General features: G+C 61.8%; 1 protein-coding gene across 1 annotated transcript in view; it reads left to right on the forward strand.

Moving 5' to 3' along the window:
• Positions 1–12,671, forward strand: part of CDH4 (cadherin 4) — a 500,617-nt gene that overhangs the window by 433,766 nt on the left and 54,180 nt on the right. Inside the window, exon 5 of the mRNA XM_082746383.1 lies at positions 8,235–8,390. Within this exon, the coding sequence (XP_082602509.1) occupies positions 8,235–8,390 (156 nt within the window). The remainder of the gene's footprint in view (positions 1–8,234; positions 8,391–12,671) is intronic.

Raw genomic sequence — 12,671 nt, forward strand, 5'->3', positions numbered from 1 at the left:
GCTGGTCTCCGTCCCACGGTTGGGACCTGGCCCTCGGGGCTCCCCCCAGGGCCCTGGTGCCATGGCCTCCGTCTCCCGACCCTGCCCCCCAATTCCCCAGGACTGGACCCCGTCTCGTGTGACATCCCTCATCCCCCAGCCAGGGCTAGCCCACGACCGTGGCCGACACGTCCTACTCTATTGGAACAAGACTGTGTGGACAGGGCCTCCGAGAGACAGGCGGGGACACGCCGGAAACACTCACGGAGCAGAGTTCCCGCCCAGAGCCCCGGCTCTTCATCCGGAGACCAGAGCGACAAGCAGCAAGCTGTGCGCGACAAGCCTGAGGGAGCGCGGAGCCCCAAGCCCTCCCGCCGCGTCGATGCCGGGCTGGATCAGACCGAGGCAGAAGGCCCCGAGAGGAACCTGCCTCACCGTGGACTCGGCTCTGTCCTGGTCTCCCTGACCGGCGAGCCTGTCCCCGGCTTGAGTCGCCGGAAGGGTGAGTCTCTCCGCTCTGCTTCTGCGCCGACGACAGCCCTTGTGAGCGCTCAGGGTCGAGCGGCATCCGGGAAGCCACGGACGTGCCCCGGGCCGCCCCGCTCGGAGCCGCTGGTTCTCCCAGGAGGCGTCCACCACGGCTGTTGACTGAACACGGCTCGAGGCCGAGGGCTGCGCGGTCACTGGGCGACCCTCCCTTCTGAGCGTCCAGGCTTCTGGGGACAGGGAGAAGGCCGTGCGCGACAACAGAGACACCGGGAAGAGCCGGCAATGACAAGGGCCGCGAAGGCGATGAAGCTGGGTGTGGCCCGGCTCCTGGAGCAGCTCAGGTCCCCGGGGGCCAGCACACGCCCTCCCACACTGGGTCGTGCTCACAGTTCACAGCCGGACACCTCCACGGAGGGCTGGCCACGCCGCACCGGGAGACGCCTGGGAGGACCCCCCCCCCAGCGCCCGCTCGCCATGGGCTGGTGCCCAGAAACCAGCCTCCGGCCCCCAGGCTGGACCCCTCCGCTGCGGGTCACGCCGCAGGACGGCACCCACCGGCCCCCGCACGATGAGGCTGAAGCCAGACCCCAGCTGACACCACGTCCCTCTCCTCCCTCCTGGCCCTTCTCTTCCCAATCACTCACCTAAGCGTCCTTGTCTCGCTCTCTGCCGTACGGAGCCCCACTGCGACCCCAGGATGCCCAGTCAGGACGGGCGGCACCACAGGCTCATACCCGAGCAGCCCGGTGACCTCCCGTCTGCTTCACTCTTACCCGCCCCGTGCTGAGTGACGGCTCTGCAGACAGCACCGGGGCAGGCAGAGGTTCGACCGCAGGCAGCGGGGACCATCCAGCTCCTGAAAGCAGAAAGAACACGGCGGCAGATGTTGGGCTGCTGAGGACGGGCGGGGAAGGCACCCAACCAGGTGGCTCCAGGGCTCTGGGTCTTGGCAGAGAGACGGCGTGTGACAGCGGAGGGGCCCCAGCCAGATTGTCCCTCAAGAGCCACATTCGAGGAGCGCCCAGCTGGCTCTGTCGGTTAGGCATCCAACTCTTGGTTTCAGCTCAGGTCGTGATCTCGGGGTCGTGGGATCGAGCCCTGCTTCCGGCTCCGTGCTCAGCTCAGGACCTACTTAAGATGCTCCCCTCCCTCTCGCTCTGCCCTCGTCCCAGCTCACACTTGCGCTCGCTCACTCGCTCTCTCCCCAAATAAATTAATGCTTTACAATTCTTAAAAAAAAAAAAAAATGCACATTTGGGAATGAGAAGCCGATTGGCCGCCTGCCTGTGGGCTAGGGGCAGGGCAGACCACGTTGACCGACTCCCCAGCACCACTCGTGATGGGCAGCGATGACCCCCCAGAGGAAATCAGGCCTCTGTTCCCCGAAGAAGCAGGAGTGGACACTGCGCAGTTCCCGGGCCAGCAGAGCTACCTTCTATAATCCCAAACCACAAATGAAGCAGCTACCTGTCTTTGTTAATTTGGGCCAAACGGAAGGGCGTTTTGAGAAGCATCTAATCACTCTTCCCCACCAGGCAAATTCTGTAGGAACACATTCATGGCTTTCATTAGTATTCATATGGCTTTGAGGATTTTTTTCATGATTTGTAAAACTCCAAGTAATTGTGAAAGGTACGGTGTCCGTGTTGCACATCGAATGCCTTTTCCTATCACAGTCTGGGTTCTTCTGTTCATTACAAGGACCTAATTGAAAATGATTGAAGCTGGATTTTATCACACACGGAGAAGGCGCGATAAAATGCGGGAGCGCAATCATCCTCAAGCCTTTGTACCGTGACGTCCGGGCGTCGAGGGGGCGTGGGGGAAGACAAGAATCCTCCCTCGCGCGGCCTGAGTTTGTCCCGGTCACTTGAGGAGAACAGTTTGATGTCGTTGGTGACGATTTCTTCGCTTCCCCAAGCAGCTGGAGTGAAGCTCTCAGGCCGGACCTCCGCGTCACGGCGCTTCTGCGGCCCCCACACCCCGAGGGAGAGCGGCAGTCAGGAGCGTCACGAGGGGGTCTCGGAGACCTCCGGGCTGTCCCCAGCCTTACTCCGCAGCTGTGTTTAGAGGCTCCTTAGCAAGGCAGGTGACCCACTCTTGGTCCCCGGTGACTTGTGGAACCTGGTCCCACGGCTTTGCCTCTCTGGGCCTCGGTGGCCCCCAGACGCAGGGTGGACAGGATAGGGCGGTCTGCTGGGGCTGGACGTTCTGGGCGTCCTCTTCAGTGACCCGGGACGAGTTCTGGGATGGGGGAATTCGTCTCCTGACGGTGACGGCTTTTGAGGCATTAAGACGTGGAGGAGGAAGCCCTGCTTTGGGCAGAGATGAACTCAGTCAAGAGTGGGTGAACGGCAGACCGTCCCGGGGCCAGCTGCGTCCTGCCATGCCGGTGGGCGAGGGGGCAGCACACCCCACCCTCTGGGCCAGCCCCTCCCCCAGCCTCCACGGGGCCCTTCCAGAGGCCAGAGGAGGCAGAGGAGGCCACACCCCTATTCTGGCTCCTCCCCAGCACCCCCAGGCACCCAGAGGTCTCCGCAAGGGCAGTGTAGGGGGCAGCAGACCTTCCCAGGAACCCCCTTCTGCTCTGGGCTCCACTCCGGGGGCGGGGAGGAGGGACCAGACCTCTCCTCTCCCCGACTCGCCTCTGCCATCTCATGTCTCTGTTCGTTTTCTTCCGCCCTCGTGCAGCAGCCCGTGAGGCCCCCAGTGGACCTTCTCTCTCCCCTCGGGACACTTGTGCTGCCCACCTGCCCCTGCCCGAGCGCCCTGAAGGCCTCGCTCCGCACGTCCGCTGCACGCTTGCTTCCTCATCGTGTGGGGCTCCAAGGAGCCCTTCGTGCCGCCCACCCACCATGGCCTTGGGCTTCCCTTAGGCACCTGGCAGTGACCCTGGCCTGCGTCTGGATCTGCCCACCCCCCTCCCCCACTGCCAGGCCGTCTGTCCTGGTCTGGTTTCATTCCTCCACCCAGGGTGTGCCGGGTTCCTGCGACACGCACGGTGCCAGACCTGCACACGCCGTCCCAGCAGACAGACCTGCCCTGTCTGTGTTCCTCCGGCCCAGAGAGGAATGCGGCCCATCCTTCGTGCCCACACGGGGGGGAAGACAGGCAAGCGTTCACGCAGAGGAGACAGGACAGTAGATCCATAAGCCTGAAGTGACCCTGATTCTGTCAGCGTGAAAACAGCGAAGCCCCAGCAGTCGGACCTGGGGCCCCGCGACGGCCACACGGGAGCTACAAATGCATCCAGTGAATCGTCCTCTTACCTCTGGGCTCCGGTGGGAATCACGTTTTAAAAGCAAATCGCCCCTCTCGGCTGTGGCGCCTGCTCAGTGTCGGTCTTCCCGCCTGCGTCCTGCACAGTCCTGGGGCCGGCCAGGGGATGCAGTCGCCATCAGGGTTCCGCGCTTCGGGGGGTCGGAGAAGTGGGGACCACTGCAACTCCGGTAACGAAAACGAGGGTGCGCCATCTGTTTCCCTGGGAAAGTCGCCAGGTTTAATCCCAAACGAGGACAAGGAGCTGGTACACTTCACTGAAGACTTACATCCTCCTGGAGAACGTGACGCTAAGGACTCGGAAGCAGCTTGCAAATGTTAGGGCGGGAGTCTCGGGGGAGGCCACAGTGGCCAGACAAAGCCCTGGGGACCCGGAGCCGGCACCCTGCAGGACGCGGGCTGCACACAGGGAGAGGGGTTTGAGCTGTGTGTGCGTGTGTGTGCAAGCATGCGTGTTTGTGTGCATGAGTGTGCAAGCATGTGTGTTTGTGGGGGGGGGGGTGTGCACACAGGCATGCGTGCTGGGGGGTGTGTGATGTGTGTGCGGTGTGCACGTCCAGTACTGGACGAGGCAGAGCACAAGACCAAACATCCAAGAACTTGCCTCTAAGTTTTTCCCCTGGAGCCTCTCAGAGCCTATTCCTTCTCCAACACTCTCCAGCACACTTTCTTTTTGTGGACTAAGAGGGCGTCACCCTGTTTGGGTGTCTCCGATTCCACTGACCACAAGCCGTGGGAGGGCAGGGCAGCGTCCGTCCGACGCAGGGCCTGGCCCACAGCGCAGCACGGGGTTGTTGAAGTACCTCGGGCCCGCCGGGTGCAGGGGGCAGGGGCCGGGCTGGGGGCGCAGCCTGAAGCCCGGGTGCTCTCCGGTGGGCGGGTGCCTCCGTCTCCTGGCCTGGGGCTTTCTCTGCTGGAATCTGGACGTGAACCCCTCCCCTTCGATGCTTCAGGAATAAACCTCCAAGGTGTTTGCGATTCAAAACCACACATGGTGACTTTTCTCCAGTTTCAAGTTCATTTGAGATTAGGCAAATATCTCCTCCTTGGGGAAGATTCTGCCAGAATCCTTCATTTCATCCGGCCTTTCCGAAGGACGAGAGCCGGCCTTCCAAGCAGAAGTCCCCGGGCGAGCACAATCGCCCGCACCATAAGTTACTTTAATGTAGACGTCACTTTAAACTAACCTCTTACCATCTGTTCTGTCCTTTAATAACAAATGCAAAAGAGCGCGATTCTCCGTGGCATCATAAAAGCGAGGTGGGTGATGGAAACGCCTGTCTGTGTTCTTTATTCATGGCTCTCTCGCACGCTGCTGTGATGTTTTTCTCATTTTCCAGACACAAATCAAGGGGAAACTGCTCTCCCCTGATCTGCTGAATTCATTTGTACAGTATTTCTTCTTAATGTGGTAAACTGTGGGAGGCTCAGAGCGTCCCAAGCCGGGGCAGAGCCCCGGACGCGCACACGGAGAGGCACCCGGGGAATTAAGCAAAGGCACCTGGTGGTCAAAACGTAATGAGATTCCTTCGCAAAAAATAAAACCTCTTTAAATATGTGGCGGGTTCTTTTCAGAGGTTTTGTGATTAAATATGCCCGTGAAGGATGGGCGGTCCGGCGCACAGGACGCGGCAGAGGCGTGCCGGCAGGGGAGCGGTAAGGCAGCCCTGCGTCCGGGGGACCCCTGGCTCCTGCCCAAGGGCCTCCTCCATCTGCACGGCTCCGCCGCTTGTCTGGGACGAGCTGTGGACTCAGCGCAGAAATCACCGACCTTTCTAGAACTTTCCTCGCTCCCAGAAGGCAGACGGATGCTTCACAGGCAGCTGGCCTTGAGCTTTTCCCGTTAATCACACAGTCCCCTGTCTCTGCAATGGGGCCCGACCCGCCGTGACAAGTCCCACACACGCAGCAAGACCGCAGGCCCGGTCGGCAGAACGGGACGTCCTCTCTGGGACCCAGACTGTCACCACCACCCCATGTCCCCGGCAAGTACACCTTGGCACGGGGTCCCTCTCGTGGGGTCGAAGAGGTGGCTCTCCTGCGAGGGGCTGCCCTCCTGTGAGCCGACCCCTGGGGCTGGAGCCGGGTGGCCGGGACGACGCCACTTGATGGGCAGCAGGGGGACAGGGGATGAAGACGGAGGGGACTCCTGTGCTGGGGGCCCAGCGCGGTTCGCGAGCGAGCAGGCACGGGGCGGCAGGCACAGGGCCCAGCGCGTCCTCATCTGCAGGAGGCGGGGGTGACTCCAGCGCTCCCACAGCCCCGAAGGACAGCACAGAGTGGCATGTGTCCCCGGCCCTGGCCCTTCTTTCAGTGGCCTGGCCTGAGCGCCTGTTGGGTGCTGCTGCTCAGGGCCTTGCGGGGGAAGCCAGGAGCGGGGAGTCGGGAACAAAGATGGTCCCCACAGGGATGGGGTGGGGGAGGGTGTGGGATTGAGGGAGGGATATGTGGGGGAGAGGTTCATGGTGAGGCAGGGGCATGCAGGTGGGGGAGGGTCTGCGGAGGGAGGGGTACGCGGGGGGGGGGTCTGGGGTGGGGAATGGTTTGTGGAGGGGGTGGGGCGATGCGATTGGAGAGGAGGGACGTGGGGGGGGAGGGGTGTGCCGGAGTGGAAGGGTGTGTGGCGGGAGGAAGGGGCATCTCCAAACCGTCGCCCAAGGTGTCCACGCAGCACCTGTCGCCTTGCACGGGTACAAAGCAGACTTTCTTGTGGTGACAACTATGGGGACAGGCGAGGATGCAGGAGAGCCCCATGGGCTGGTCACATAGCCGTGCTGCACGCATCCTGCTGTCCGTTCGCTTCTGACTCATTGACTCCAGACCGGGAAGTGGGCCCCGATGGCCCCTTCTCTCATTTCGCCCACCCTGGGCCCCCAGCTCTGGCGAGCACCCATCTGTCCCGTGTCCCTGAGTTCGGGGGCGTCTGAACGAAGAATGTCCGGTCCGGCTCTGCTCGTGGGCCAGAGGATTTAATTGTGGTCCACTTTGTTATGAAATGTTGTTACAAACCTGCTGCTTGATTTAAAAAACAAAAAAACAAAAACAAAAAAATGATTCTGTAAAGGTGTGTGGTTGACCGTGAACAATGCAGGGTCGGCCACGGCCAGAAACCTGCCTGTGAACTTCTGAGTCCCCAGAAACCTAACCGCTGACAGCCCTCTGTCGGCCAGAAGCCTTGCGGACCAGGTAAACGGGCGGTGAGCACGTACGTCGCGTGTTGGTGTGTTGTAGACTGTGAGCTTACAGCACAGTCAGCTGGAGGACATTCTGTGTCGTTAAGGAAATCATAAGGAGGGAAAACTATACCGTATTTACTGGAAAACATCCGTGGACAGACGGACCGGCATGGGAGAAACCCGTGTCCGAGAGTCAGCCATAGTCGACGGTGAACTCCAGTCTGTGGGTCTGACCGGGCCTCCACACCTTCGCAGTCTCCGGGCCACGCTCCCTGGGCTCAGCAAAGCCAGTTCCCTTACAGCTGGTGACCCCGTTCCATCAGGCGACCTTTATTGTGACGAGATCGTCGCTTCCTCCTGCCCGTTTTTAAGTGCTCTACTGAAGCGTGCCTCACATAGGGTATTACGGTAATCTCAGTTGTGCAACACACCCCTGGTGTCGGGCGACTCGCGGTTACTCGCCGCGAGGAGCACAGTCGCCATCTGTCACCACGCTGTGCGTCTCGCTTTTCGTTCTGCTGCTGTCCTTGCGGTGTCCCCAGGACGGCTCGTCCCGTCCCCGGCCCCCGCCGCCCGGAGAACACGGAACTGGGGCCTCGTCTTGCTCCTCAGTGTCCCCCTCCAGCCCCCGCTGGCTTCCCCCCGAGCTGGGAGCCACAGAAACATTATTAAGTTGCTTTTTCAACAACACCCAGCTTCTCTGTGCAAACACTTGTGAGTGTATGTGGCACGGTGGCCGTCCTGACGACAGGCTTCGCAGTGAAATCTGTCTCCAGGCTGGTCACGGGGCCTCCCTGCCCCTCAGGGACCGGATCCTGTCCCTGGTGCCTCCGTCGAAGGAGCGAAAAGGTGGGACACAGGTGAAAATTTAGGGCACGTACACGGGCCGGGTCCCAACCTCTCTTACCTCTGGATTCTACGATGACTGCTCCGTTGTCCGCCGTCCAGTCTGGTGGCGGACGGAAGGAGCGTTTGCGTCACAGTGGTGGCCATTTTCCACCATTGCTTCCAGGCTTCCTCAGCGGTGGTGGAGGTCTCTACCCCGTGACCCACGCTCCCTGCAGAGACTTTACCTTGGAATATTGTGTCTTACCTTTCCCCGTTACCTGTTGGGCCACGGGACGTGCAGTTACGATGCCCTGATCTCAGACTGACCTTCCGGTTCCCAATGTGGATAAAGTGTTAGGTCCCGAAGTACCGCGAGATAGTCAGGTGCAAGGAAATTCGGGGCCGGGTGAGTGTAGGTTTCGGGAGCATAGCCCTGCTCCCCACGGCAGGCTGACACGCCTCTCCTCCTGCTCCCCCTGCCAGATCCGGTCGGACAAAGACAACGACATCCCCATCCGGTACAGCATCACGGGCGTGGGCGCCGACCAGCCCCCCATGGAGGTCTTCAGCATCGACTCCATGTCCGGACGGATGTATGTCACTCGGCCCATGGACCGGGAGGAGCGCGCCTCCTACCACGTGAGTACCTTGGGCCTTGGGTTTCTACCTTTGGAAGGAGAACTCGGCTCATAGTTTCAGTCTCGGCCTCTTACGTATCCCACGTCACCTCGCGCCCAACCATCCATCCTCTACCCATTCCTGCTTCCATCCGCCCATTCTTCTGCCCATCTACACATGATCCATCTGTCCGTCTGTCCATCCTCCATCTACCAGTCCATCCGTCCATCCATCCCCCATCTACCGGTCCATCCGTCCATCCATCCTCCATCTACCAGTCCTTCCGTCCATCCATCCCCCATCTACCGGTCCATCCGTCCGTCCATCCCCCATCTACCGGTCCATCTGTCCATCCATCCCCCATCTACCGGTCCATCCGTCCGTCCATCCCCCATCTACCGGTCCATCCGTCCATCCATCCCCCATCTACCGGTCCTTCCGTCCATCCATCCCCCATCTACCGGTCCATCCGTCCATCCATCCCCCATCTACCGGTCCATCCGTCCGTCCATCCCCCATCTACCGGTCCATCCGTCCATCCATCATCCATCTACCGGTCCATCCGTCCGTCCATCCCCCATCTACCGGTCCATCCGTCCGTCCATCCCCCATCTACCGGTCCATCCGTCCATCCATCCCCCATCTACCAGTCCATCCGTCCATCCATTCCCCATCTACCGGTCCATCCGTCCATCCATCCCCCATCTACCGGTCCCTCCGTCCATCCTCCATCTACCGGTCCATCCGTCCATCCATCCTCCATCTACTGGTCCATCCATCCGTCCATCCCTTCTTCCATTGAGTCCTTCCTTCATCCAACCACTCTTTCATCCATCTTCACAGCCATCCATCTACTCATCCACCCATCCACTGACCCATCCGTCCATCCATCCGACCTTCTGTCCGTCCCTCCATCCATCCCTCCACCATTCATTTCTCCAACCATCCGTCCCTCCATCCATTCCTCTGTCCATCTGTCCATCTGTCCATCCCTCCATCCCTCCCAAGCATCTGTCCATCCACCCGCCCACCCACGCATCCACCCAACCATCCCCCCATCCGGGGAACATTTCTCAAGGGTCTAGCCTGTGTCAGGCCCCGTGGTTGGCAGTAGGCCTGCAATGATAGCATGAGAAGACACGGCCTCACTCTGGGAGAGCGTACATTGTACTGGGGTTAAGAGGCATCAAATCTCCTTGACCTGAAGCCCCTAAGAAAGACTGGGTCCCCCAACTCTTCAGCAGCCAGACCACAGGCTGAGAGAAGAGGGGGTGTGGGTACTGACCCACCTCTGCGTCCTGCCCCAGAGATGCCCTTGGCGATGGGCCTGTGGCTGCCCTCCTGACTGCCTCTCGGACAGTGGGGGCCAGGGTCAGGGAGAAGGAGATGTAAGGGAAATAGGTTGTCTCATCCTCTGGTTGGAAAACGAGCTTGTCGTGGAGCCTGAGTATCTAACGGAAATCGTCGTATCCTTTCTGAGGCAGACTGATGGTTGTGTTTACGGGGCTAGGGAATGTAGAGGAAAACACGCATAGAGACCCCAGAAGCAGGCAGCCGCTGGCATTCAGGCACACTTTGCCGCCGGCTTCCAGACAGGCGATTTCAGGGGTGCCTCCCCCCCGGAAGGCGCTCTCGGGGGCCTTCTCTGAGGCACTGGTGAAATAAGGCCTGGTCGTTCCCACACCAGACACTTACCAGTGTCCCAGTGTCCCCAGACCCTGGGGATGCACGACCCCTCCTCCCTGCCCTCCCCCCACACACATTTGTCTACCTTCCCAGAGGCACCTGCCCCTTCTAGAATGCCTTGTTCCAGGCATTTCTGCCCCAGGGTGTACAGGGATGCTCAGCCAGTGACTGGGGAGGAGTGAATGTTGCCAGCGAAGGAGCAGGGAAGGGAGAGGGGCTGCGGCATCGCCCACCTGGTCCGGGTCCCTCCGTGCTGCAGTCCGTGTCCCTGATCAGCCGATGACCTGGAGAGCCTCCTCCAACATGGGGGGCTTTGTCTCCAGACGGCCCCACAGAGAGGCCACTTGCTGATGCTCGGGTTCACCTCATTCAAGATTAGACAGATCCATCTGTAATTATCACAGTCGCTTGGAGAAGCCCCTCCTCCTGCGTTTGAGGTGCCCCTGCCCCTCCGGAGGTCCCCAGGCGGCTCTGGTGTCCGCTGGAATGTCACACCATTGCTTCCGCGGTTTGGGGAGTGGGGAGCTCTTGGTGGGGCTCCTCTCCTGCCTTCCTTGGGGCTCCAGCGACCCCTGCTGTCCCCAGTACGGGTGTCTTCTCCGGCTGGCTCTTAGGGACCTTCTGGACTGAATGAAAGTCTTCATCGTTACCCCTGGGCCGGGCTGCCCTCCCATACCTGCAGCTCTGCATGCCTGGTGAGCCTGGTGGTGAGCCTTCGGGCCACCCCGGGGCGAGACCGCTCAGCTCCTGATGTCAGGACAGCTGCAGAGTCCAGGGCCCGGTGCCGGATGAAGCGGGCCGCCCCCATCTGGACTGAGGATTTCAAGGCGGTGACAGCAGAGCATCTGACCACACACGGCCCCTCCCGAGCTTTGGGCCTGCAGGCTGCGTGGTCCCAGGCCGTACCCCGGCCCCGCGTGCCTGGCCTGCAAGCGGTGGCCCTCTTCGAGGATGGGCAGCGCTGGCGGGCTGTGCACCAAACCCGCTTCGAAGCGGACGCAGCCCCCCGCCCGCCGACTGCCGAGCCACCCCTCCCACGCCCAGCGGGAAGGCTCTCCCTTTCACTGTATTTTAATTCCTTGGAAAACCTTGAGCTCCAAAGGAGACCCGCTTTCGGTGTTTCTGGTTAACTGTTTCCCGGCAACATTTCACACCAAAGTCGGCACTGGAAGTCCCGGCTCCCTGGCAAGGGTCCGGCTCCACCGTCCAGCCGAGACAGCTCAGCCCGGGCGACAGGGGCGCAAGGGGGCGTCTGAACACCGATGTCGTCTCCGGGGAGTGAGTGTCGCCTGCCAGCCCCCTTTGCTCATGGGCGGGCTGGTCGACCCACCAGGCGCCGAGGCAGCAGCTGGCGTCCTGCCAAGGAACATGGGCCCCGCGTACTGTCACACACACCCGGTTTCTGTTGGTCCTTCTTGCCCCATGTGACTTCAAGGCCTCGCTCAGGACCAGGCTCTGCCTGGAGACATGTGGCATCCGCAGCTAGAGGGCTCGGGGACACCCCGCCCAGGAAAGCGGGGGTCACGGGCTGGCCGTCCCCTGGGATCTGGGGTGGCGTGCCGGGCCTGGGGCCGAGCCCTGGTCCTCTCCGGACGCCCGCGGACCACGGCCCCTCCTCACTCCAGCCGGCCCGAGAGGAGGCAGAGAACTTGGCCGCAGGTGGTGGGGAAGGAGGTGGGGGGAACGTCCACCCGTCCCTGCATGCTCGGCTCCGTGTCCGGGCCTCCAGGTGACCCGCTGGCCTCCGGACAGCGGGCGCACCTTCCGTTCCGTCGCCCATCGCCTCCTGGGGCTCCATCTTGGGAGATGGGAACCCACCACGCCGCCAGGAGTTAAGTGTCCCCGCCGGCTCTGTGAACCGGGAAACGTGCTCCGGGGACTGCCCACCTTAACCCTCAGACCCCTCTCAGACGCGAGGCATGTCTCCCAGGGCCGCCTCCAGCAGCATCACCCCGAGACCCCGTGGGGTGACCGGCTGCAGGGAGACCACGCGGCTGAATCCATTTGCCCCGCTCTGGAGTGAAAGCTCATGCTCCATCCTTCCGTTCTCTGTCCCGCCGCGGAGAAGACGCCGAGAACTGCCCCGTCTTCCCCAGGGCTGGGAAGCTGCTCCGGGCTGTCTGGACCCAGGCAAGAGCCCTCACAGGACACCCACCAGGGCCTTCGGGGGCAGCTGGGCCAGCCTGCCGGGGCGTTAGCCCTCTCTGCTGCTACCACGCGAGCACAAACCAGCGGCTTAGTGTAGCGCCCGGTCCAGGCTCGTGTGTCCCGGTCCAGGCTCATATGAAACCAAGGTGACCTACCTGCAGGCGTCTGCCTCCTGCCCATCCAGATCCCCTTCCTCGCTGGCCGCCGGCCCGGACCCTCTCACCCCCTCTAACCCCAGCGTTCCCCGGCACGCGGCCCCTCCACTTCCTCCAGCGGCTCTGAATCCTCACTCCCTCCCAGCCCACGACTCCCGGGAGGCCGCCAGCCAGGCCACCGTGTCCCGCCCGGACGCTCCCCCTGCATTGGAAACAGAGCCCAATCACAGGGCGACCCCCCATTGCGTCCACGTCTGGGGCTCCACGCCCCTACGTCCTCAGGCAACTTTGACTCTGTCCCCACCTGAGAGGG

The sequence above is a fragment of the Mustela nivalis genome, assembly GCF_964662115.1.
Source record: "Mustela nivalis genome assembly, chromosome: 8".
Taxonomy (NCBI): Eukaryota; Metazoa; Chordata; class Mammalia; order Carnivora; family Mustelidae; genus Mustela; species Mustela nivalis.